General features: G+C 43.5%; 1 protein-coding gene across 6 annotated transcripts in view; it reads right to left on the bottom strand.

The window, feature by feature from the left end:
- Positions 1 to 25,517, bottom strand: part of BMPER (BMP binding endothelial regulator) — a 219,466-nt gene that overhangs the window by 85,462 nt on the left and 108,487 nt on the right. For all 6 annotated transcript variants that reach the window (XM_006912119.3, XM_015589542.2, XM_015589541.2 and 3 more), the window contains 5 exons: positions 16,870 to 16,969; positions 12,862 to 12,971; positions 9,601 to 9,741; positions 7,340 to 7,444; positions 3,533 to 3,578 (listed from right to left, as the gene is read on the bottom strand). In XM_006912119.3, the coding sequence (XP_006912181.2) occupies positions 3,533 to 3,578; positions 7,340 to 7,444; positions 9,601 to 9,741; positions 12,862 to 12,971; positions 16,870 to 16,969 (502 nt within the window). The remainder of the gene's footprint in view (positions 1 to 3,532; positions 3,579 to 7,339; positions 7,445 to 9,600; positions 9,742 to 12,861; positions 12,972 to 16,869; positions 16,970 to 25,517) is intronic.

Here is a 25,517-nt window from a genome sequence, read left to right as displayed (position 1 = left end):
CTACAAAGGCCACCCTGCTCTGGGGAATACAACCGCTTAATGCCTCAATTACTGCTTCTTATCTACAGAATTCTAAATTAACCATCATCACTGACTATTGCAAAAGGAGGCCTATAACATGTTCTACACACTGGCTTTGTTTCCTCTTTACTATTCCTTTCAGAGGTCTGACACAGCCCCAAACACTAAGAAAGACGAACCCAGTCAATGAGGCAGGGATTCTGAGGGATTTTAGAAGCAGACAATGCAATGTCACACTGCTGAAATCGGGTGACACTCATTTAACTACTACAGATAATCAAAGTAAGTTTTAGAGTATTGAAGCTATGAAATCAATCCATTTCATTTACGTATGTATATGTGGATGGATGGATCTAAGTATTTACTTTTGCCTCCTTCCAAAAAAAAAAAAAAAAATGGAAGTAGCTTATAGGCATACATACTAAGTGATTCGCGTTGTAGAAGGTAGACATAAAAGATGAAACCAGGGGTAAGCTTGTTCCTCAAAACTGCGTGCCATTAGAAGCAGGCTGCAAATTTATTTCTAGCCTCCAAGCAGCTAAAGAAAAGATGGTTACTTTTAATCAGTCAAGATATAATTATGCCTTTATAATTTTGGGGGATAGGGCTAGGCGATGACAATGTAGAACCACATTCAATTAAATCCAGAGGCTCCTGGGATGTCATTTCTACACCAGCAGAAAGGCACCCTCACCTCACTCTCCTCCTTCATCTCATCGCCACGTGTGAAAGCAAGATGCTGCTCCTAGGACCACAGATGTTTCTTTCTGCATTCGCCTACGCTGTCACCCCTCTTTGGAGTATCAGTGTTTCTCAACTGGGGTGATTTTGCTCCCTAGGGGACATTTGGCAATGTTCGATTGCCAAATTCCTGTTGATTGTCACAATCTTAGGGTAACTGGTAGAGACCAGAGATGCTGCTAACATCATACAATGCACAGGACAGTCCCCATGACAAAGAATTATCTGGCCAAACAATCAGCAAAATGGAGGTTGAAAACTGTGAAGTAACTACTGGGATGGGTGTGTGTGGGTGCGATTTTTAAAAACAATAAGATGGAAATCAGTCACCTCTTTGGTTTTCGAGAACACTAGCCTTGGTTTGTACCTCAGCTCCCATTTTTCCGCTCTAGAAAACCATATATCAAAAGAGCTTTCATAATGGACGGAGGAGGGGAAAAACAAGCTCAAAAACGAGTTCTGGATCCTGGTTATAATGACAAAGAAATTTCAAAACAGGAGGTCTTTCGGCCATAGCTAAAGGACATCAGAATAAGTCTACCTGAATGTGTTATGAAAATCTGGGCATCGCTTTAAACAGTTGGAAGTTAGCCCATCTCTTAACTCCGTCTGAACAAACAGCTTTCGCCAAATCGAATGTGTTTTTCTATTTGGTGGAGGAAGTGCCGGGGAGCAAGAGAGTAAACAGATGGAAAGGACACCAAAGGAAATTGAGAAATAGTCATCTGATGATGTCATTGAGCGCTGGACCGAGAACCACATGCCTGGCCGCTTCCCGCACTGACCTGCTGGATGCAGGTGCACAGAGTCGACGGGGTCCCCGGTGCCCCTCCCGCTGGGTGGCTTTCTCCCTTGCCAAGTGCCTCTCTCAGTGACAGAAGTCATGGGCTCATTCACGTTTCACACGGTATTTCACATGACTGGTTAAAATGTTGGTTTGAGTTTATCGTGCCCGTCCTATTCTCCTTTGATCTCTATTTTTCTGATAAGCCATGAGTACTCTAGATATGGAAAGGCTACCCCGTAATGGAATAAACGAATAACGAAATGCAGCTTTTCTCTCAATTACTGAAGTAATCATCATCTTGATTCTTGTGACATAAAGCCAGGTAATTCAAGATTTAGGCTGTTTCTGTACTAGCCTGACCATCTGTTTCTGTTAAGCCGATAAGCAGAGATCACGCCTGACCGTGTGTGCTCAGCAAAGGTAACCTATCTGTGCGCATACAAATTGAAAGCGTTAGCTAGAAATCTGAGGGGTGCCTTTGAAGTTGGCCTCTGCTTTAACTAGGAGATACTCTCTAGGGAAATGCAAACAACTGCACTGAGATGGATATAAAGGAAAACCATCAATTTAGACTACTCTGCTCATCCAGAAAGGACTTAAGCTAGAGGCAGCCTCCAGACCATCTGTAAACAAAGTTGCCTCAGAGGGTCTCTGGGAGATTGAATGAATGTAATCGGTTATACACATGTTTTGAAATTAACTGGTGTGTTAATCATAGCTAATTATTCTTCCTGCATTCATTCCTGGGCTCTACTAAGTCATACCTTGTTGGCCTGTTTTGAGTTATTTTATGGACTGCATTATCTTTAAAGAAAAGTTGGCTTATTAAGTCTATAATTTAATTTTGATTAATTCAATCAGTACTTTTATCTAGTATATAATGTATAATTGTTTAATAGCTTTCTATTTCAAAAATCGGGGAGCTATGTGTGTATATTTACGTATAATAGCACATGTGTGTGTACATATACAAATATATACATACATATATATGTGTGTGTATGTATATATATGTATGTGTGTGTGTGAGTATATATATATACATATATAAACCTCTGTACCTTTTGTCCAAAATATTTTAGACAAGCGAAATAAATAAACCTGTTCCCATGTGAAAGCTGCTTTCAACCATCATCAAAGCCCACTCTCTAAGCCTGACAGTCTCACCAAATACTTTCTAACAGATTCCATGACTTCATTAATCCTACTTAGGACATATCGAAACCAATTTGACAATGACATTGTTAATACTCCTCTTTCACTGAAACATTTCAGAAAGCTATCTCGATCACACGAATCTGAGGAAGACATTAAGTTTGCTAATAGATTCAGGCATCTGTCTACATGGAGGGAGGACATTAAACCTGTCCCTATGCTTTTTCCGTGATTGGCAGTGCGTTCTTGGGCAGGTTTCAGACTCGGCCGTGTCAGAAAGAACCTTCAAGAACTCAGTTAAAAATAACAGGATGGCCTAACCATTGCCAGCCCAATGAGTTCTTGCTTCGGCTTTGCCAACAGCATCATCGGATGTGCTCAGGTGAAATGGTGAAGAGGCAGGTGTGGGGCCGAGGGAGGAAGAAAGAAGTGCAGCTGTTTGGCTTTATAACGATAGGAAGAAAGTGTCTCCTCGATTACGTATAACGTTTTGTTTTACCGGACGTCATTATTTTAGCCACTATGTCTGCAAATGCTATTAGCAGTTAAATTGCACACCAAGTTATCTGGTCCTTCTTAAAACCTCATCAGACCATTTCTGTTCAGAATTGCTCATAGCAACAAATTCCGATGGAAACATTTACATTTGTCTCAATTGTGCTTCTGTGAGAGGATTATAATTGACTTAAAGTGTCTATAGGGAAGTGGGAGGATCTATCCTACACCTGCAGAAACAACATATGCAGAAAACTGACACCGCCGTTTTTCTTGTCGCGCTAAAAAATCAAAACAAATATTAATAGCATGTTTTCAAAGGAATAAACTTACTTTCAGTGCAAACAGGACAGCATCCTTTTCTGTTGAGAATTTTACCCTAATCAAGAGAAAAACAAAAAAGAGTTCAATGTTAAGGGTCTGCTGAGGACAAAAGTCCTTTTTAAATTTAATACCAGATAAACCAATGAAATCAGTCCAAGCCGTATTTGAACTCGATGCCCATATGGTGGCGATGATGGTGAAAACGAAGCTTCTTGTGTCAAGTTCGAAGGCTAGGCAACGTCATCCGGAAAGCTCTCCTGTTTTTAACCTTCGAGAAATATAATATCTAAAGGAATCATAGGTGTGATTTTTCTCATGTAGAGGGAAGATGAAGACAGTCTTGGATCGAACCGTTTCACTGATATCCAAATCTAACCCACTGGAGACCAAGTGCACACACGTAAAAATGGGAATTATCTGTCAACATATCAATCCAGGTAAGGCCTTTACGGGGGTCGGGGGTTGGGGTGGGGGGCAAACTGTAAACCATAACCCAAGCTCGGGCATATGGATATGGACAATATCCGTGTTACAGATCAAAGTCAAAGCCGACAAAGCTGAGAGTTTTGAAACGCTAAGTAATTTTCCATCACCTCTCTGGAAACACAATGTAATCTCCTATAATGCATTTCTTCCCTTTTTTTTTTTTTTAGTATATAACATTTAAAGGAGGAAGCATATTCTCAGGGCCCATATCAGAGAATGACACTGTCTTATCTCCAACTCAACGAGACTCACAGAGAAAAAGAAATTTGCAAAAAGATTAACATTTATGAAGCACTTCCCATGTAACAAATATCCTACTAAATATTTTCCTTATTTTATTTTTTTACCTAATATCAAGTTGGTTGTAAGGGTTTAATAAGTTAATACTTAGAACATATTAGAGTTTAATTAATATTACATATTATTATCATAATTGTTATTAAGATGCACAAGAACCTTCTGAGCTGAGTATCTCCCTTTTTACAGGTGAAGAAATTGATGTCATGCAATACAGGGATGGTAGAACCCAAAATAAAGCCTAATTTTGTGTAATCCTAAAGGCTGTGTTCTTTCCACTCCAGACTTTTACTCTCTTTCATCCTTTACCTCTAAGAGAATTTAATATTTATTTGGTATCTGCTACGCACTAGAGAGAGTGCTGTGCATGCTTCATACTTTGTCTCATCTTCACTTCACGACTCTCTAAATGCAGGTGTGTCTACTCCTGTTTCTAGGAAACCAGGAAACGAAGACCATAGAGAAGCGGTCTAAGACCTGTGTCAAGGCCACGCAGTTAATATAACGTCTATTCACTCATTCACTACTGGTCAGTTGCCTCAAGAATATATTCAGGTACTCAAAAAAATCATACCAACTCAAAATCTGCTGGTTAATAACTGAAGAACTAGAACCACGACTGATTCATTTCTGTGCCACTCAGACCTAAATCGTACATGAAAGGCTATGATGACTTTGAATAAGACGTAAAACTCAGTCCCATTCAGCCATCCCATGGTTTGGGGCATCGTGACACATTTTCATTGTCTAGAGCTCTCTTCTCTGTCTCTATTCAGCACACAGGTCTTTTCTGGCTTCTTAGACCGAAAGCAGTTGAGGATAAAAACCAAAGGTTTTCTCTGAGCTTGGCTCAGGAGGATGTAATGATGGCTCTGGGCAGTGGAGTAAGGTGCTCTATCAGAATGGAGCAGAGCTGTCTAAAGCCAAGGCCCCAACAAAATGTAATGATATGATGCCCTACATCTGCACTCGGGCAGAAAATGAAAGTGGGGTTGGTAATATTACTGAGTTAGGTGTCAAATAAGTCAAGCATGAGCCATGACGTCAGAGCTCCTGGGTTACACATAACCAGCTGGAGACCTCTGGACACGTTGTGACCTCGTGGGTAAGAAGGGCCTAGCAATGACACCCACCTCAGAAGAGCGGCCTCAGCATTAAATAAGGTAGGTCTTGTAACTATGGAGAAAGTCTCAGCGATGACGAGATGACAGTGTCATTACAACCCTGTCCCCACTGGAACCCTCACAGTCCTTCCCACAAAAGTCTTTTGCCTCTGGAGGAATAGCCAGGGTGGGTAGACAAGAGGTCCAGCCATAGAATCCTTCTTCAATAAGGCACACATCCTTCTGGAAAAAGAGATGTGTAGTGCCCAAGAAGGACACAGCAGGGGAATCCGAATGGATCTTCAATTTTTTTTAATTTACCCAGGCAATGCAGGGGACAGGAAGCAAGCGTTTAAGAGGATTTCCTTGGGAGAACTAAATTATCTCCCAAAGTCCTCTCAGTGACCAAGGAGGAGGGAAAGTGTGACCTGAAGGAATGCTTGCAAAGGTGCCTCGAAACAGAAGGGTGGCCCCTGAGGTGGGGGCTGGCCACGGACAAGCTTTGATGAGACGGGTGGGTGGGCTGGGGGAAAGGTGTGAGTGGGCCTGGAGGCACGGATGCTCCTGGCCCAAACATGGTCCACAAAGAAGGGACGCTAATGAGGCCCTGGTGACATAAAGAGCCTTGACCTCCCTACAGCAAGAGAACAATGAAATCCATCAAGCCCGCCACAAGTGGCAGGGCTCACGTAAAGCTGGCTCTCCATCGCTGCCTGCCGAGCGCTAGTTTCTTGAGCCACCAGGTTGGCACAGTGTCCTGTTTTGTCTTGTAGAATAAGGAAGCCCATTATTACCAACATGTGTTGCGAGGGGTCATTAGCGGTGAGTTTTCTCCCAGGACTGGCAGAAAGGATGCGATCTCGTTTTCCCAATGAATATTTATAAGCAGACCATGTTCAAGTCTACATACTGTATCTCCTGTTGTTTCTTCCTCCTTTTATGGGAGGTTTTCAGTTTTATGTCTGAGGCTTTTTAAAGCAAGACTAATTAGGGCGTTTTTTTTCTTTTTTTCATCACCCTCCCCCCGTTTATTCAGTTGTGCAATAGCAACAGCTGTTGTTTTTTTGTGCCTCGTTTGGCAGTCAAGCAAAAACAGCGACGTTTTGTTTATAATAATAACAGATGTGAATAAAATTAAGAGCTGTCTATAACAGAGAAGGGAGGACATGTTCTGAATATATGGATGTATTTTTTCATTTACTGGAAGGTATTGAATAGATTTGACATTTTCCCAAAACACATGGAACTTTGAGAGGTTTCAAGTTGCTGAGGTGAATTCACTGGAGCTCATGCTTTAGAAGATAATGGCTGCTTTATTCGGTGCGCTGGAAGTGTGGGTTTCTTGAAAAGAGATATTTCCATAAGGACGAGATTTCCATTCGGGGCTGCAGTGGAGGCCAGAGCGAGAGACAGAACACTTCAGAGGAGGGGTCTGGGGTGCGCCTGGGTGGAGAAACCCCTTCTGAAACTTATTAATGAACAACCACATAGTGCTTTGAATGGCTACAGGAAGAAAACTCTGATATGAGGAGAGAGAGAAAGAAGGGAAATGCAAAGGGCGGTTATGATGTTCAGCAGAAAACTCAGCAGATGATATAAGGGAGCCAATCTTACAGGAGTTGGAACTGGGCAAAGGCACCAAGAAATAGGCGAGCGGGGACAAGGGTGAGGTAGGAGCCATTTTTACACAAGAATAGAATCTGGGTGGGAACTGCAGAAAAGAAGAGCTTTGCAAGGGGCGTGTGACTATATGGGAACTTGAAGTTTCCGGGGGTCTGGCTGTTTTAAGGACTACCTACTCTCCAGTGCCCTTTATTTCTCAGGAGAGGAAGACCTGACTGGACTCTGTGACCACGTGACCGTGCCACACACACAACGTCTCCCAAGCTGCTAAGGTAGAGAAAGTCGCAGGCCCGTCTTCCACACGTACCTGGGGGCAAGTGCTGATGGGAACGCACTGCTTCTTGCGACACTCCGTCTTGCCTTCCACACAAGCACAGATGGTGCAGTTAGCAGAGGACCATATCTCTCCATCCTACAGGAGAGAGCACGGGATTCTGCTGTCAGCTGGAGGCTGATGGGAGCTAATCCAACAGGATGACATTTCTCTGCCATGGAAAGCATTTCTTCCCCTGAGTGAAGAACGCCATTACTGGCCCAGATTACTCTGAGGTATCCATCCACACCAAACCGACTTAATGTAAGATTAGATTTGAGCGGGTGTGTGTGTGTGTGTGTGTGTGTGTTCACCCATCAAGATATAAAAAGAATTATTGGGCAGCTAACTAAGTCATATTTGCATCTTGTTCTCTTTGCATTGTTTACTTAGTTTCACCCAGGGAGACTAACAGGAATTTTCATGCACAATGCAATGACAAAAGTCTAATTTTTCCCATTCGATCGACGGAAATGTTTAAGCTGTGCCAGGCACCAGCCATTAGTTGACACATCCGGAGGTGGTAAATGTATCCTCAGATGTGACATGGTTCTGGACCACACCAGGCAGACACCTGACCAGCAAACCATCTGAAAATGTGGATTCAGAGAGAAAACACTGAGACCCATTCAAACCGCGTCCCTGCCAATTGATACTCTCCTCCCAAAAAGCTAGGTAGTATTTGGGGACACATTTTCTAGCCCAGAAAGGGCTGCTTGCAGGATTTCTTTGGCTTATTGGACTAATCACCTGCAACGACCAGATGCCCAGGCGCAGAAGCCCCGTGCCTGGGGGACCGTGCAGGGACGTGCATCCTCCCTGTGGGGAAAGGGATTCCAGGCAATAGAGCTGGACTTGAAAACAAAACAAGGATTCCTTCCTGGGCTTGCAGATTTAAGCAGAAAAATTCGCTAAAAAGAGAGAAACTAGCTCAGATCTTTGATGATGATGACGCCTCTCCCTCTCCCCTCTCGTTTTTAGAACTATTTTAAGGACTGTCTACTCTTCAGTCCCTTTTATTTCTCAGGAGAGGAAGACCTAACTGAATCTGACTTAAAAGGGCATCTGACTATTCCAGATCCTCTGAATGCACATTTCTGGGACTCGGTGTTTCATGGACGACCGAATTATCTCTGGCCTCATTCCCATAAAGGAGCCTTGTAATAAGGAGCCTGCCCAGCTCTTTGTACAGCCCCATCCTGAGCGTGAGCCTATTGCACCTGGGTGCTCCAGAGAGGGATGACTCATGTAAAGATGCCACGAGTGGCTAAATACAACACACACACACACGCACGCACGCACATGCACACACACACACGCACACGCACACGCACACGCAACCCCCTTTTCTTCGGCATGATGCATCGTGTTTTCTCATGACTCCATAAGATCCAGGACCCTCTGCTCTCCCTCCACCTCTGTGGTGTAGGAGCCAGTCCGGCTAAGTGCAGCCTGCCCGAGGAGCCTCCACATCTGACTTGGTTCTGAGGGTCTCACCTCTCAGGGATATCATGAGATGCCACCTTCAGGTAGGGAGAGACGCCCTCCACTGGGGAAGCAGACTAGATGGGAAGCACTTTGGACAAAGCCAGCACCTGCATCCTAACATGTGAATGGCCACTGCATGGCTTCCTACTCGGGCCGTCAGAAAACAACGTAAAACACACCAGAGGTGGGTAGCAGATGACAGCCGTGCTGGGTCAGCTGGGGCAGGGCTCTCTCGCCTTTGCTCAGCTGCTGGGCCGGTCACGTACACTGTGAACATGCCACCTGAACATCTTCTGAGCAACAAAATCTCTCTTTAAAAAAGTAGCTTTGTGAAAGAGTTCTCAGAGCATCAGGCTATGGAACCATCAGGACCTTGGCAAGGGGCATCTCTGACGTGATGAAATGCTCCCAGGCATTTGGGGACCCAAATCTGTACCATCCAGGGGGACCCAGTCATTGGCTGACCACATTTGGAAGAGGCAATGATGTTTTACAAGTTCAAAACATTTTATAAAGCAAAAGCAAAGCCTTTTGCAAAAGAAAAAATTCTCAAAGGAAAACATTTTCAGAGAAGCATCTCTGTCCCTATGTGTACTTGATTCTAAATATCTATGAAAATATAATATTATAATATAAATAAGTACATTTATACACACATATGTATACGTGTATACAAAATACGAAAGACACTAATCTGCATTTTTGTCTGAAGCTTTTTACAGTTCAGTCCAGCATAGTAGTTCCCATGAGCTTGGCTCATGACATACCCGAAAAATCTTATTGCCAAACTTGCACGCTTTGATGTCTTCCGGGGGCACACGTAGGAGGCACACCTCACAGCAGGCCTCCTCGCCTTTGTCACAGCCACCGGGATGGGAGCACTTCTTCTTACACACTACAGTGGAGTCCTGTGGGCACAAAGGCAAACGAGAAGTTAAAAAGGATTTCCGCCTCTACCAAACACCCCGCCTTCAACGACCCCCGACTTACCGCTTTAAAACACATTCTGAAGATACCATATTTTCATTTGCTACAATAAATCTTGCATTCACTTCAAAATGTTATTCGTCGATTCACTATTTGGACTGTGAAAAGTATGATCTATGCTCCCTGCCTTCCAGAGGTTTATAATTTAATGCTCAAGAGACGATGGGCCAACCGGTTTCCTCTTTCTGTCCTTTTCCGCTTCCTCCTCCATTAGCAGCGCTCTCTTGAGTCCCCTCCATGGCTTTATCCCACTTTCTAGGAGTTTAGCATAACGGCGGGACACCTCTGACCAAAGAGTACAGACTAAGAGCGAACGTTCTGCCCCAAGATGAAATTCCTACGTTCACAGAGCAATGGAATGAGCCATTCCAAAACTGGACCTGGGCTTTCTGTAAACCGTGTGACCTTAGCCAAGACACCTAACCTTCGAGTGTGACACGTGTATATCTATGAGAGAAAAAGCATGACCTGATTTCTAAAGAAGCAGCATTCCATGAACAAAATAGCCAGGTAAATTGTGCCCACCGATTCACTCAACAACACACTGAAGAAAAATTCAGAGCAGCTTTAAAAAAAGTAAATTTCTCTAGTTCCCCAGCCAACAAGATGCAATTTCTCCTGTAAGAAGGACTGTAAGAGCAAAACATTTGTGGGACTTAGTGGAAGACAGGGATGGAGGGCATAAGTATCCCAGAGTAGATCAGCAATTCCTTCAAAGTGTCGAATTAGTGTGAGAACAGTGGCAGAAATGAGGCCAAACTCCTCTCCAAGACTCTGTTAGTAAGCTTTTCAAGAGGAATCACTTTCTGAGCATTACATGTAAATAGACTGTGTAAATCAACCTATGTTAACTTCTATAGATTCTGTGTTAATTATACGACTTCAGGAGGTACTTCTGGTACCATCTACTATACTCCCACTGACTTATCCATCTAAGATTAATGTGACAATGAGCTGATCCTTCGAAAAAATGTCATTTGTTATCCTTTATTTTAAGGTTATACCCACACCATAAAGTAGATAGGATTTAGAGTTGAGCAAGATTAGGGTAGAATGCCGGTTCATTTATTAGGTGTGTTATCTTGTGCAAATCCATCTCCCTGAGTCTCAGATTCCTTTCCTTCAAAATGGAGATGATAACACCTACTTCTCAGGTTTCTCGTGCAGTTTAACGAAATATTTAAAGTACTTGGCACAGGGCCTGGCTCACAGATATTATTATAAGTCAACTTATAAATTCAAAAAAAAATCCTTCGTCAAATTGCATGTCTTGATTTGTACTCACTAGCTTTCAAATGCTGCACACTTCACAGTAGGTTTCCCAACTTATATTAAACACACACACACACACACACACAACCAGCGCCCATTAAATCATATGCTTGGCGCCTGGCACTGGGTGAAGCAATGAGAACCCAGAGATGGATGGATGAGCTTCTGTCTTCAAGCAGTTCAGAGAGTAAGAGGAAAGATAACCATGCGAACAAATAAATGGCGTAGAGGTAGCAGAAAACTGTGAACAATTACCTATGTAGATGGGCTGGGAAAGCCTCACTGGAGGAGGTGACATCTGATACAGGCTGCTATAGATGAAGAGGAGTTTGCTAATCAAATTTAAAGAAGATTAGAGACCTTCAAATTTGAAGGCACGGAGACCTGAAAAGATACTGTATTCGGAGAACTGCTAAACAGTTTCCTGAACCTGCCATGGCATTGAACGGGGACGCTGGTCGGGGAAGCTCACAGCAGAGAAAATAATATTCATTATCCAAAATGATTGCAGCCTGATTCTTCAAGCAACTAATTTCCCAAAGATGACTGTGAACTCATACTCCGATAAAACAATCTCTTAAAGAACAGTCTTAATTATACTTCTTTTGAGGACTGGGACACATTTCCTAATCATCTCTCAAAGAATCTGTGAGACCCAAAGCACTACAAACATAACTAATTCCCATGCGTGGGCTGCCTGGCTTTCCTGCAGTCAAGAGAATTGGGAATGCGATGGGTTTCGTTAAAGGCTCAGTTTCCCCAAAAGGAAGCTATAACTTGTAGAATTGCTGGAGGGGATGGAGGCCAAGCCCACCAGAAGGAGCGGCTATATGTTTAGCATAGGGTAATAAAAACCACGAAAAAAGGAAGGAGCCTTAGGAAAGTATTCTCAGGCTTAGGCATGACTCGGGGTTCAGTGCCAGGGAACAGACAGGTCAGCCCTTACTCAGCCACCTCCCGAAAGTGCTCCTTAATAAAGCATGACTCAAGCAATCAGGAGCTTCTGAACTCTAATCCTGGCCAGTGACTCATGGCTGAGCAAACCTCTTCCCTTTCCATCTCTAGCCCTTTAGCTATCAAAAACAAAACAACAACCATCGACACTTCCACCAAAATGTGTTACTCTACACTTGTGTTACACAGATGTTAACTCACTAATGGATGATCCTAAAGTCTTCTCTATAAATGAGTCTCTTCCTGGTTTCAGAAATAAATCACGGAGTGAGCACAGTCTAGGCATGTGTGATGTGTATCCCTTTAAAATTCGGGAGTGGTGGAATTCTTTCATTACCAGTCATTAGACTTCTGGTTGTCTTTTGAAAAAAGTGAGCAATGTCTCAAGTAAGAAGTAGTACAGTGAGCAAAACATATATACTCTCTTTCTAAACTACTAGGTTTATCTTGTGAGGAACCATAAATCCATGCCTTCCTTTTCTCTTGAATATGATTAAAGCTATTTTTATTGCCAGGTGCATCAGAGAATTCATTGCGGATAATTAGATCCAGAGAACACTGCCCCACGTGTTTGCCTGATTTTAGAAAGTGCCTCAGTCAGCCACTCGGAGTTCAGTTCTCAACACCAGGAGCTAACTTGCTCCTGGGGAGATGACAATGAGTTGTAATTTGGGTCCTATGTTTGGGCTTCCTTGCAATCTTGACTTCACTCCTAAAATGGCATCGGTAATGCCTCTTTCTTATAGATAGCACATTGTGTTTGGCTATAACGCTGACACCTTCACTGCTGGACCACAGCGCCTCAGACGCCTTACCCTGCAGGTGCACACAGTGCAGTTGTCGTAGAGAAATGAGGACCCGTTGTCGTAAACATCACTGCGAAAGAGGCAGCTTCCGAACGGCAGGTCGAACACCTTCCTCTGACCTAGGGGGAGGCGATGGCACAGTGTAAGTGAGACAGAGGCCAGGGTGTCCTGCTTCATCAGTGGCAATTACATGACAGGGCAGTTAAACATTCTCAGAAGACCAGCCCTATCTGACGAACAAAAACAGAGCTTTGAGGCACATGTTGCCAGTGGATCCTCAGGAGTCATTAATTTAGGTTTTTTCACACTGTAAATTCAACGAATCATTATTATATGTTTATAACAGTGAACCACGATGACTAAGACACATACCTGCTGTCAAAGAGCTCACAGTCTACCAGGGTAACAAACCCACAAAACATGATTTCAACACAATCATATGGTATGTTCTGGAAGGAAGCCAATCTGGGAACCGTGGGGCCAAGGAGGACATAAAAGACTTCTTGGAGCATGTGATGACTGAGCTATATCTTAAAGAATGAGTAAAATTATCCAGAAAGTGGGTGTTGGAAGGCAGGAGGCTGGAGGAACCAACATATCCCAGGAGGAGAAAGAATGACCAAGAAGGACTAATGCGATAGCATCTCAGTCGAAGAAATTACAAGTCCACTGGTGAAGCTAACTCAAAGAGTGCATTGGGGCAGACTCTAACTCCACATGCCAAGTGCCTGACCTTTCGCAGGTGGTGCATCTCTGTAAAATTAGCTTGGTTTGCCTTTTTCCTACCATTTATCTACATGTGCTTCATATATTTTGTAAGTGGCCTTAAATCCTTTTTGGCAAAAGGCAGAATATAAATACATACATATAGTTAAGCTTTCTTCTCCATCAGTTGAAAGACATTTTCGGAGAGGGACTTCCGCTCTTAGAATGAATAGCCCGCCACTTCCTGTTGCTGTCACTACAAGGATAGTATTCAGTATTGTTGCATGGATGGATGCATGGATGGATGGGTGGATGGATGGATGGATGGATGGGTGGATGGATGGATGGATGGATGGATGGATGGATGGATGGATGGATGGATGCATGGATGCATGGATGCATGCATGGATGCATGGATAGATGGATGCACGTATGCACGCACATGATGGATGCATGGATGGATGGATGCATGGATGGATGGATGGGTGGATGGATGGATATATCACTATATATCTAAACAACAAGACTCTTCAACAAGTTTATCCTCCCTGAACAAATGTGACTAATGGCTTAAATTATCCCCCATAAAATGTAAGTTTTACCTAAATCTATCTTAGCACAGAGGCTTGTACTCATTAAATAAGTGGCAGATGATAAGTATTATTATTATTAGTGGCAGTATAATTCAGATATAATCCTGGGCTGTATTGCTCTGAGAGGTACACTGGGTGCTCTGTATACACAAACCTCTGAGCAGGCTCCTCTTTGGTGAAGGGAAGAAGTACAAATTAGTAGTTACAAAACAGTCATGGGGATGGAGTACAGCATAGGGAATATAGTCAGTAATGTTGTAAAAACTACATACAGTTCTAGGTGGGCACTAGACTAATTGAGGGGATCACCTTGTAAATTATAAAAGTCTAACCATTGTGCTATACACCTGGAAAAAAATGAGAAAAGAGAGTAATGGAATGATGTTATGTAAAAGGCAGAGGTAAGTCGTGTGAATGAATCTTGGTCAATGGAAAATTGAACAGCAAATCTGTGCCCAACCAGCCAAAAGTCTAATTAGTCTAAGATACTGAGCATCTAGAAAGCAAACTAGTTTCCTTTTTTCCTTTCTGTCTTTTGTAGTGTGAGTATGTTTCTTTTTAACCCAAAGGACATAAAATCTTACCTTAATCCCAAAGTTATCATGGCCCAAAATAAGATAAAACATTTAAAAAAGTGGTTCAGAGACTCCATGTACAGCTTGAGTTGAGCCATTTCCACATTATTCCACTGGGGTTTAGCCCAACCAAAAAAGGTCTCATTTGGGAGAATTATGATTTTCAAGTTTCCTAAGACTTTCTGTTCCTTTTGTAGTCTGTCTTATGACCACAAATGGACAGAAAAATCTGCATTCAATACAACAGCCATTGCTCATATGAGAAACTTCTGAGCTGACTCAGTGTATCCATGGTACCGGCCTCAAAGCATGAAGCAAGCCTACTTATCCCCTAGGCCAGGCCCCAGACGCCACCTCCTCTGTGATGACTCTCCTGCTCAGATGGACCATGGCCCACAGCATGATGGCTTTGACTACAGCGAACTGACTACTCCAGGGGCACAAGCACACATTGGCAATCCCAAGAAGCACATATACCAATGGAAATATCTTTAGGCATGTCTAAACGATTCTCCTTTGTCTTATAATTATTTCATATTTACTTAAAAAGTGTGTGTGTGTGTGTGTGTGTGTGTGTGTGTGTGTGCGCGTGTGTATGTACACATGTAGCAGTAAAGCAAACATTGTTGGATAAAACTGGCAGCAGAATCCCTAAAAAGAGAGAAAATTTCTCCAGTTTAACAAGATACTTTGATTTGCCAGTTTGGTTATAGAAAGATAGATTTGGAGGGTATGGCTGTGATAAGCTGGGAATGGGAAAATTAATCAGTAGGATATTTGGAAATGGGAAAAGCAAACTAAAAGAAAGGAGAGAAGATCCCAGAAAAGGATGTGGACAGTAACTGATAGGAGGCCGGAGCCCAAGTAATAGAGACAAACAATAAAACTTTTCTAAAGGCAAAGTGAATAAGGTATTTTAAGAACAAAGAAAGCTTAATATTCTGTTTTGTGCTTCTCACTGTAATGAACCCCCATTGACTACAAACCTTCAGGAAAATCTGCTACACAAAGCTTGACTCAATAGCACCATAAGATGCGAAAAGACTGGACAGCAGTATGTCTACAAGGACAAAATGCTGTAGAAGAAGAAGAAGGAATAAGAGGAAGGGAACAAGGGGAAAGAACAGCAAGAGACACAAAGCCAGAGGTGACTGGGGAAAACATGAGGCCCCTCGGGGATTCCTGAAGATTTTGGTGGGATTGCTGCATGTTCTATTGTATTCATGTGATGGGTCAAGCTGCTTTTACTTGAAACTTAAATAGCATGACCTCAACTAACTCAAGAGCCTAAGGATCCTGTGGAAGAAGATAAAGTATGAATTGTAAACAAAAGCCAAAGAATCTCCTGCTCTATAGACTCCCCATCATGGACTGTCTACTTTCAGGGGGCAACGTGCACGCCACCCTCCATGTCACCAGGGGAGTTGGGCCACAGCAGGTTAAAGCATGGGCTTAGGAATCACAGAGACTCGGGCTTGGGTATCAATCCATCACTCACCAGTGGTGCCGCGTTCTAGAAAACTACTGCCCTCTCAGGACAATAAAACTAACAACGGCACCTATATTACATGTTGTAATTACATAATGTATTCAGTAGCCATATATCACAGCTTCTTAAGATTAAGCAAAATGAAGCATATAAAATGTGTCACATGGTGCTTAGTACGTGGTGAATGTGCGATAAGAAATAGCTAATCCTCCTTTTGGCTTTTATTCATCGTTCCCTCCCAGACTTCTCCTTTTGGCATGTTATCTTCCTTCACGTTTTTGCCTCTAAAAGTAACACTAGTTTGTCTTCCGCTGTGTTTTTACTTCACGTGCCTTTAAAAATCTGTTCCAACTTATCGTCATAGACCCAACTAAAGGTCGTGTTCTCAATACCGTTCTCTCCGCAAGAGGCGCTTATCCCAGGCCGTCTGGTGCACCAGGTTCACAGACACAAGCGTAGACAAGCGGGAAGAAACCTCTGTGGTGGCCTCGGAAAAGAGGCGAATCCTGTGCCCACCTTATGCTCATTTAATTAGAAGTAGTTGTCAGGAAACAGGACAACTTGAGGAACCCAAGGCCACAACGTGGATGACCACTCTCTGCAGGGAACACTAAAATACATGACATCGCTCTTTGACCTGAAAACAGTCACTCACCCAGACATTTGGGGCAGCACTGTCCGGGAGGGATGTGGCTAAGGTGCTGCGGGCAGGAGAGGATGGGACAGACTTCTCGCACGCACTGTGTCCTGCCTCCCTGAAGAAGAGAGAGAGAGAGAACAAAGCACATTCAGAAAAGTAAGCACATGAGTATCGATCATCGAAATACCTGGCTCCAGCCAGAGACTTTCTTGGCATTAGGTCACTGGGTGACTGCTTAAATCCATGGAATTTCTCCCAAGCATCCTTTCATCTTCCCTGTAAGCCGTACACATTGTACTAGCGAAAAGACTGCGCCTCAAGAGAGGGTCACGGTGTCACGTCTCTTACCAGCCACCACCTTTCTTCATCTTGTTCCATCTCCAGATCGACCAACTGTCTCAGTTTGCCTGAGATTTAAGGCTTTCAGGACGAAAACCGGGAAGGTCATAGGCCAACCAGGATAAGGTGGCCTCTCTTTCCAACCCCCGAGCAAGCGAAGGTTCCTGAGACCTCCGCTCCTCGTTCAGACCCACATCTCATGTGGGTCCCACGGACATCTTTCCCCGGGTGGGCTCCCTTTCCAACATGGCTTATAGACATTGCTGAGATGGCTCAGCGAGGTTGGGATTAGAGGAAGCGACCAATCTGCTAAAAAGGGATACGTTGAAAGTTGACATTCAGAAGAACGATTTCACTGAATTTACCAAACTAACTTACTCTGTTTCCTTTAACTAAGTAGAAGGTACATGATGACCGATGCTGGACAGACTGGCCGAGCCTCAGTGCGCCATGGGAGAAGGTCGAGAGCCTTCAGATATTTCTCCTGCACTTCATTCTCAGTCTCTACTTCGCTCCAGCACCCATTACCTCTGACACCCATTCCTTCCTTCTTTACCTCGGCATCGCCCTTCCTCTGCCTGGCAGCATCTCTCCCCTCCCTAGAAGGCGAAGATGCAGCATGCTGACTCTGCCTTCTCTACCCCTCATCACGGGCACCTGTTTTTCCAGCCTCAGCAACTCGTAACTGAACCTTTAGAAAGCTGGAGCAGGCAAAAAACAAACAAACAGACCAAAAAAAAAAAAAAAAACAACAGAAAAAAAACACCTGTTTTCCAGTCACTTTACATCCAACAACTCTGCAAAGCTCATGTGGAAACTATCCTGGGCAAAATGAATCGCCATCAAATTTGTGAATAATTAAGTATTGATGTTTTTTTCAGAAAATCAGTTAATATGGTAAACAAACCACCAGGCAGATGGAATTTCAATGGATTGGGTTCTCTGGGATTGGAACTAGAAACCAAATTAAGAGACCCTCAGGAATCTGTTGTCTCAAGTGGTTAATTTATATCTCAAGAGGCCTCAGAGAACCCTGGACCTCGAAAAGGAAAGACTCCCTCAGGCCATTTCCTCCCACCTCCTGGCCACTTCCCGCATCAATGTCAGCCATTTATTCCCATCCTAGCATACGCTGTCTCTGTTGTTTCTGCTTTCCCTGCCTGTTCTTGCCATTTTTATTAGCATAGTTTATATTTTGGTAGGGATGGATGGAAAGGGTAGGGCACGTTATGTCTTTTTAAATATTTATGATTTTTAAACCACTTTAATGTTGGATTGTTCCCCAAACCAATGGAGAACATGTGAAAATACCACAAAAAGCTCTTCTGTTGTTTTTACATTATTTTCAGATCAGCAAGAATCACTCAAAAGCTCCTAAGAGTCACTGGCTGCTCTCTGTGAGGTTCCTCACTCAACTCTGCATAATTCTAAAGCCCGGCCTTTCCCCAGGCTGCAGAGACGCAGAGCCTGAGTGTAGGTCGGACTCTGAGGTCTGCCCCAGCTCATCCATAAACCACGAAGTCAAAGAGACAGAGGACAGATGCTGCCCTTCGCTTTTAATTTCAAAGAAGTTCATCTGCAAACAGCTTCTGAAAATTTCGAAGCCTCAGGCCACATGAGGTTGCCCGTGCTTTCTCCAAGGTGCACAGAGAGCACATTCTTTTCATCAATATTCTCTGTTCCTGTTGGATCAGCATCTATTTTTCAGGCATATTTTAAAATTAAAATTTAAAAAAAAATATTGCATAATTGCATAGGAGTTAACTTGTCCAACACTTTGGAAAGCTGGCAAAAGATGATTTGTACCCCAGTCATCTTTCTTACAATAAGGTCGAATAGCAAATTTTGCATACACAATGTAAGGGTGGTTTGTGTTTCCCTAGAGTCCGTTAAAGTAACTTGAACTCCATTCTGGATTTGCTGGTTTGACCAAGTTTTATTTTGTTTGGGTTGCAGTACTGTGGCCCAGCCCCAGTCCCCAGGCTGCATTCCAATGAAGGCCTCCGAAGAGAGCCCGGGGCCTTCCAGCTCACAACCTGCTTCTATAATTTCAACTCAGCAGGGACTCTGGTTAAACTATAAGCTGTGGCTTTGCTGTAAACTAACAAAGTTAAAATAGCAGAAGTAAACATTACTGTTTCTCAAAAGGTACTAATTCCTACTGTAACTGCGCTAAGTCAGGTTCTATCGAATTATCACAACCGCTTCCTAGTTGGCTTCCCTGCCTCAATTCTCTTCTACTAATTCATCCTAGAAGGTTCCATATGTCTGGGACTCTTTTCCAGCATCCTCCCATCATTTCATTATTTGATCGAATATTTTTTAAGGCCTATCACATGCTGGGGATACAGCAGTGACTATAACATACGAAATCATTCTCTTTGTGGAGCTTACATCCCCACTGAGCACACTCCCATGCGAAGGTGGAGGATGGCTTACCACTGCATTCAGGATCAAGTTCAACTAACTCGGGCTAAAAGTCAGTGTAGAAGCGACTTGGGCTCAATAACATCTGTTTCTTTTTTTTTTTTTTTTTCCCAACACAGAGCACTTCATTTCCCAGACTCTCTTGCAGTTGGGTGTGGCCATATGATTCCATTCTGACCAATGGGAGGTGGTTGAAATAATATAACAAACACACTTGTAGGCCTGACCCATAAAAGTCTCTCATGCACAATGCTCCACCCTTTCACTTTCTCTCTCTACGGGATGGCTAGCCAGCTGAATGGAGGGGGCATCAAGAACTTTGCAAAAAAATGAAGAGAGCCAGCTTCCCTGAGTCATCATATAGAAATCTACCCACCAAAAACCTATGATGAATCTTTAAGTGAGCAATAAAAAATCGTGTCATATTAAACACTCAGACCTATTAGTTCTTATTATCACAATTAGCCTACTTTGTCAAGATATCCATAATCTTCTTTCCAATGATTTTCCCCCTAACTCCAACATAAGGAAAGGGATTCAGTAGATCTTATTTTTCTTTAATGCCCCTAAGCACACCTTCATCTTTTTTCCCTCTATCCCTCCATCAATGGACCCCTATGGAAATACCGCTTCATTCTATCTATCTCAAGCCTCTTCACATCTGTGAAGCCTTCTAGGCCCATTCAGTTCCCAGAAACTTCTTCCATCTTCCTATATCTCTTCTTTTCTCATCTGTACCCCCGAATTTTGGGCACGTACATAAATTTTAACTCTCATGATGACACTGGTTTTGCCTTCAAGCTAGACTGTCATTCAGAGCAGGAACCAGTCCTTTGAGCCCAATATCCTTCAGGAAAGTGATGGGCTCAAGGAAATATCTCAGTGAAAAAATTGTTGAATGAAAGAAAGAGCCACCACGCATAATGAGCTCTAGAGCCTGGCTGAATTCTTCGGATGGCTTTAACTACAGGATGCTGATGACCTGACATAGCTCAGGGCTCTCTGCTTCTGCTCACCTTTGTATCTCCTTGGGTTTTGTACATTTTAGGTAATAATGAAATGTTTATTGGTGCTGATACTTCAAAAAGCAACATTCACCCTCGACTTGGAAAGCTGATAGGGTTCCTAGGAGCCCATGTATTTTGTTAAATGCTTGAAAATTTCTAAATGGTTAAAATACATAAGGATTAATGACTACAGCTGACCCCTAAACAACAGAGGGGTTAGAGGTGCTGACCTCCCACGAAGTCGTAAATCCTCACATAACTATTATATTCTCATCTGGTCAAAAAAGAAAGGAATGCTAGGAACTTCCATAGTACTGATAAGTTATAATTTTCACCATTTGTCTTTTTTTGGAAAGGCAAGCTTGTTCCTTAGAGGTGGTCATTTGTTCTAATTGCATATCTGAGCACTTCTCCAAAAGTAGCTGTTTTTGAGAGAGAGACTTGAAACTTGTCCCAGGTCTCTTTTCTGCCCCCTGATTTTTCTTTGAGCTGATTCAGTCAAGAACACAGTGCTTTGTGTCAAAGTTTACCCTAGAGGAGCACTCTTGTTGCATAATAAAAATCTATCTTCCTGAATGTAGTGATGAGTGCAAGACGATAAAACCACAGCCATGTGGATATGTGCATGCAGGATGCTTCTCCCACCCCTGAGGATTGCTGAAAAATGGGGACTGGAAACGGTCCTGTAGCATGTGACGTGGCACTCATCCCTTGACCAGGATGCAGAGCCTGGATGCAGAGCCATCTCTTACTGGAGATGAGAAGCAGAGCAGTACATTTCTAACCAGTTATAACCAATCAGCTACACTCGAGCACATTCTAAAGTGATTTTCCCCCAATGTTCAATTTTTTTAAGAGAATGGAGTTCTCCATTGATTCCAGATGAATGTGGGAACGAGGGGCGAGAAAAACTGGAGGGGCTGGTGTAGGGGAGAAACACATCTTTAGTGCAAGAGTTTATGTGTGACCCAAATTCATACTTCATAACACACAGTGGTGCAAAGTTGATTTGTGAGCAGAGTGCCCACTCTGAATTACAAATTGGGTCAAAAATCTTCACAAAAAGAAATGTATATCCTTAGCCATTCCTCTCTTTGACCTGGATATTTATTTTAGTAAAGTTTTTGGGCATTACAGTTACTTCCGGGGTAAAGGTCTTGATACTTGGCTTCCTCTGCTCTAGGCCAGAGCAGAACAAGAAATCAAAGGAGGGGCAGCAGGTGAGCTGTCAGGCTAAGGGAATAAATGTAGAGTGGACAAGGAGATAGAGGACACCTCAAATGGTAGCGGTTAATGAGCCCACTTAGAATGAGAGGGAGAGAGAGAGACAGAGAGAGGTATATACAGACACACACACTCACACAAATCCAGTATATTGGCATATACTGCCCTGTGCTTCGTAGAATGTTTAGCAGCCTCCCTGGCCTCCTTCTACTAGATGCCAATACAACCCTTCGTCCCCTGGTTGTGACAAACAGAAATGTCTCCGGACATTGCCAAATGCCCCTGGGACATGACATCACTCCCAGTTGAGAACCATTGCACCAGACCAAAGTTTTCTCAAGCCTTAGTACAGGAACCTGCATTTTTAATAACTTTCCCAGATGATTTGGATGTGGTTGTCCCAGGGACAGGATTTTGCAGAACGCCTCACTAACACGAGCTTCCAGCAAGCAGGGATTAAGCTTATCTTATTCTTTCCTCTAGCAACGAGCACACACATCATAGCTTTTAACATGTGCTCAAGACATGTGTTCTGAATGATGGAGGACATCTTTCAGGTGGGGAGAATTCTCCCAGAGAGAAGAGCCAGGTCCCATTTCCCCTCTCTGGTGGCTGGAGGCCGCTTTTATTCAGGCTTGTGAAGGAAGAGGGAGGGAGGAGCAGGGGTGAGGATGAAGCAGAGATTGAGTTGACGGGGTCAGACTGTGCTTCTCCGAGGCATCTGTGCTGAGACCAATGTAAGCTTTTTCATCACAGTCTGTGAGGGCCTTGGAAACTTTCTACCCCATGAATCTGAACAGTATGCTATACATGGGGTTTTGTTTCCAAGTGATAAAATAAAACTCAACTGTGACTTTTACAGTCAAGGACATCTTCGTAGAGCTTCACCGAGATATCTATTGTGTCCCATAAAAATTTTAAGCAAACAATACCTGTGAGAAGTACTCACTGGGCTGCCGAAAACAAAAACCCTTTTGTCCTAACTACCCACTTGGAGAACCATGACCCGATGCTCTGTCTTGGCAATCAAGCCTTATTTTTCCCATCCGTTAATGTTCCAAAGTCCAATTGTATTGTTGTGCATATTATTGTTTTGGTTTCCTATTCCCGCTGCAATGAATTACCACACAGGTTTGGTGGCTCCAAACCACACACATGTATTATCTTACAGTCCTGGAGGTCAGAAGTCTGAAATCAATCACTGAGCCAGAATCAAAGTGTCAGCAGGGCCACATTCCTTCTCGGACTCTAGGGAAGAATCCATTTCCTTGTCTTTTCCAGCTTCTAGAGCTGCCTGCATTCCTTGGCTCACGGTCTCCTTTCTCCATCATCAAAGCCATCAGTGTAGCATCTTTAAATCTATCTCTGCTATGACTCTGGCCCTTTGCTTCTGTCGTCACATTGCCTGTGACGGTGACCTCCCTGCCTCCCTTTTACAAGGACTCCTGTAAGAGGACCCATCCAAATTATCCAGGATAACCTGCCCATCTCAAAATCCTTAACTTAATCACATCTGCAAGTTCCTTTTCCCATATAAAGTAACAGTCAGGGGTTTGGGGGATTAGGACATGACATCTCAGGGGTTAAGGGACATTATTCTGCCTACCAAAATCATTATTCAAAAAATGACATTTAAATTCACTGTGCAGTCTCCGATGTAATATTTCAGGCCTAAAGTCAGTACAACACACTATAATGACCTGTTCCATCAGCCTTTCCCTCGCCGAAAAGGCTAGTTTTTCCCATGTTTTTCAGAATGGAAGAGAGAGTCAAGAATCTCAGTCTACACCCTGGCTGTACGGCTGCTGAACTGAACAAGTCACTTATGCTAGTCCCTATGCTCATCTCTACTTGTTTCCTTACACCTTTTAGAGGGTGACACTACGTCCTCTGAGTGTCTCGTCTTATGTACTTGCTCCTCACATGGCAAAATCATAGGTGCCGATGGGCAGCCTCGGGAGCAACTTTTTGGATGTTAGTGAAGCAGGAAAACCACCCTGTTTGCCGACAGGCCTCTTCGGGGGCACTACGTCAGCCCTGTGGGCAGGCAGCAGCCCCAAGGTGAAGTTCCCACCAAGCTGCATGACTTGGCCATCACTCTCTGGCCCACATCAACGAGTCCTGTAGGGACTTCAATGTCCTCTGAGGGCCAGAGAGATGACGCCTCAAGAGTTTGACTGTGTTCAACATATTCAAAGATACTGGCAGAAAATTGTAGGGGGAAAAAAAATGCCTGTACTGGCCTCAACAGGGAGTTTGCATGTCACGACAGTGAGACCTCTGTCCCCCGACAGCTCGGCTTGAGGCCAGCTCTCAGCAGCTACATAAGGAGCAGGCCCAGCCCAGCTGTGGAGACTAGTAGTGCACGCAGAGGCAAAGCTGAAGGTCGTAATTTTGGTAAAATAAATATTAGATTCGTAGATAAATAGGTGGTGTACATGTGTTTATTGTTTCACTAATATTTAAAGAGGTTTCAGTATCGTGTTTGCTTAAGCCTCATTTTAAAGGCAGAATTCAACTCTTTGAGTCCTTATTCTTAGTTCTTTCTTGTCACTTAGCTGAATGGCAGGTTTTCGTGCTTGTTGTCTTAATGTTTTTGCTTTGAAAAAAGAAAATTTAGAAATGCATCCTCTTCCTCAAACCCAGCATTCTACACAGGCAGACACACGAATCACTGATAAGCCTGGGATACTGTTTCAAGCAAATTCCAATTGGTTCCGAGTTTCCACAATTACCGTACTCTTTTCTCCATCTATTTTAGAAACAGGAAGATAAGACCATCCTGGGGGGCCAAGTTCAGATGAGATCTCCGAACCGATGCCCTGGGAGCAGAGGGAGGAGGAAAGCCCTGGAAATCCGAACAGATTCGCCAGCCTGGTCTGTTTGGTGTCTGCGAGCAGGTGCTGAGGGGCGGCTGGAACACAAGTGATCCATCTGCCCAGAGGAAGGGGAGCAGAGAGGTAGGGCTTGCTGCTAAGGGGGCTGAGAGCCTGGCCCTGCCATGCCAGCAAGCGTGGGTGCTCCCTCTCTGAAAAGATCGATAAATAAACAAATAAATTCACTAGAGGACACCTTTCGAATAGTTCCCATTCCCAGAGACCACCCCTGTAAAACGTTTCTCAATGGCCATCCTAAAGAAAGAGCTAAAGAAAATAGGCCCTTTTCCTTCTTTTACCATTTTTATCAAAGTTCAACCTTTCATCATCGTGTAAGTCATCAACGCTGTTACAAGCCTACTTCTGACACATCAAACGCTGTATCTACAGCTTGGCCCACTTCCAGGGAGATGAAAAGAACAATCATTCATAACTCGCACCTTCTATGAGTTACGGGCCAGTCCTGAAAGGAAGAAAATAACACCATCGTGTGGGAGAAAGGGCATTTTTCGTGTTCCGCAGGCCGTCTACACCACCCGAGGCTGCGTGGGCTCTAAGTGGGAAGCCACAGGAAGGCCTCTGATGGCGGCAAGGGTCTCTGGACGTACCGACTCACAGAGACAGGGGCACAAGCATCGCGGACGACCGTTTCTCTAAAACCAATCTGCTGACCCTTACGTTCTGACTACCAGAAATAGTGTAAGTATAGCACATGCTTTAGATAGTTCTTTATTTTGTTTCCATAATGTCACATTTGGATTTATCATTTGCCCTGAACTAGGCTGGGAGT

This window comes from Pteropus alecto, unplaced genomic scaffold (assembly GCF_000325575.1).
Source record: "Pteropus alecto unplaced genomic scaffold, ASM32557v1 scaffold21, whole genome shotgun sequence".
In the NCBI taxonomy this organism is placed as follows: domain Eukaryota; kingdom Metazoa; phylum Chordata; class Mammalia; order Chiroptera; family Pteropodidae; genus Pteropus; species Pteropus alecto.
The sequence above is the reverse complement of the archived record's forward strand: the minus strand, read 5'-3'. Positions and strand labels throughout refer to the sequence as shown.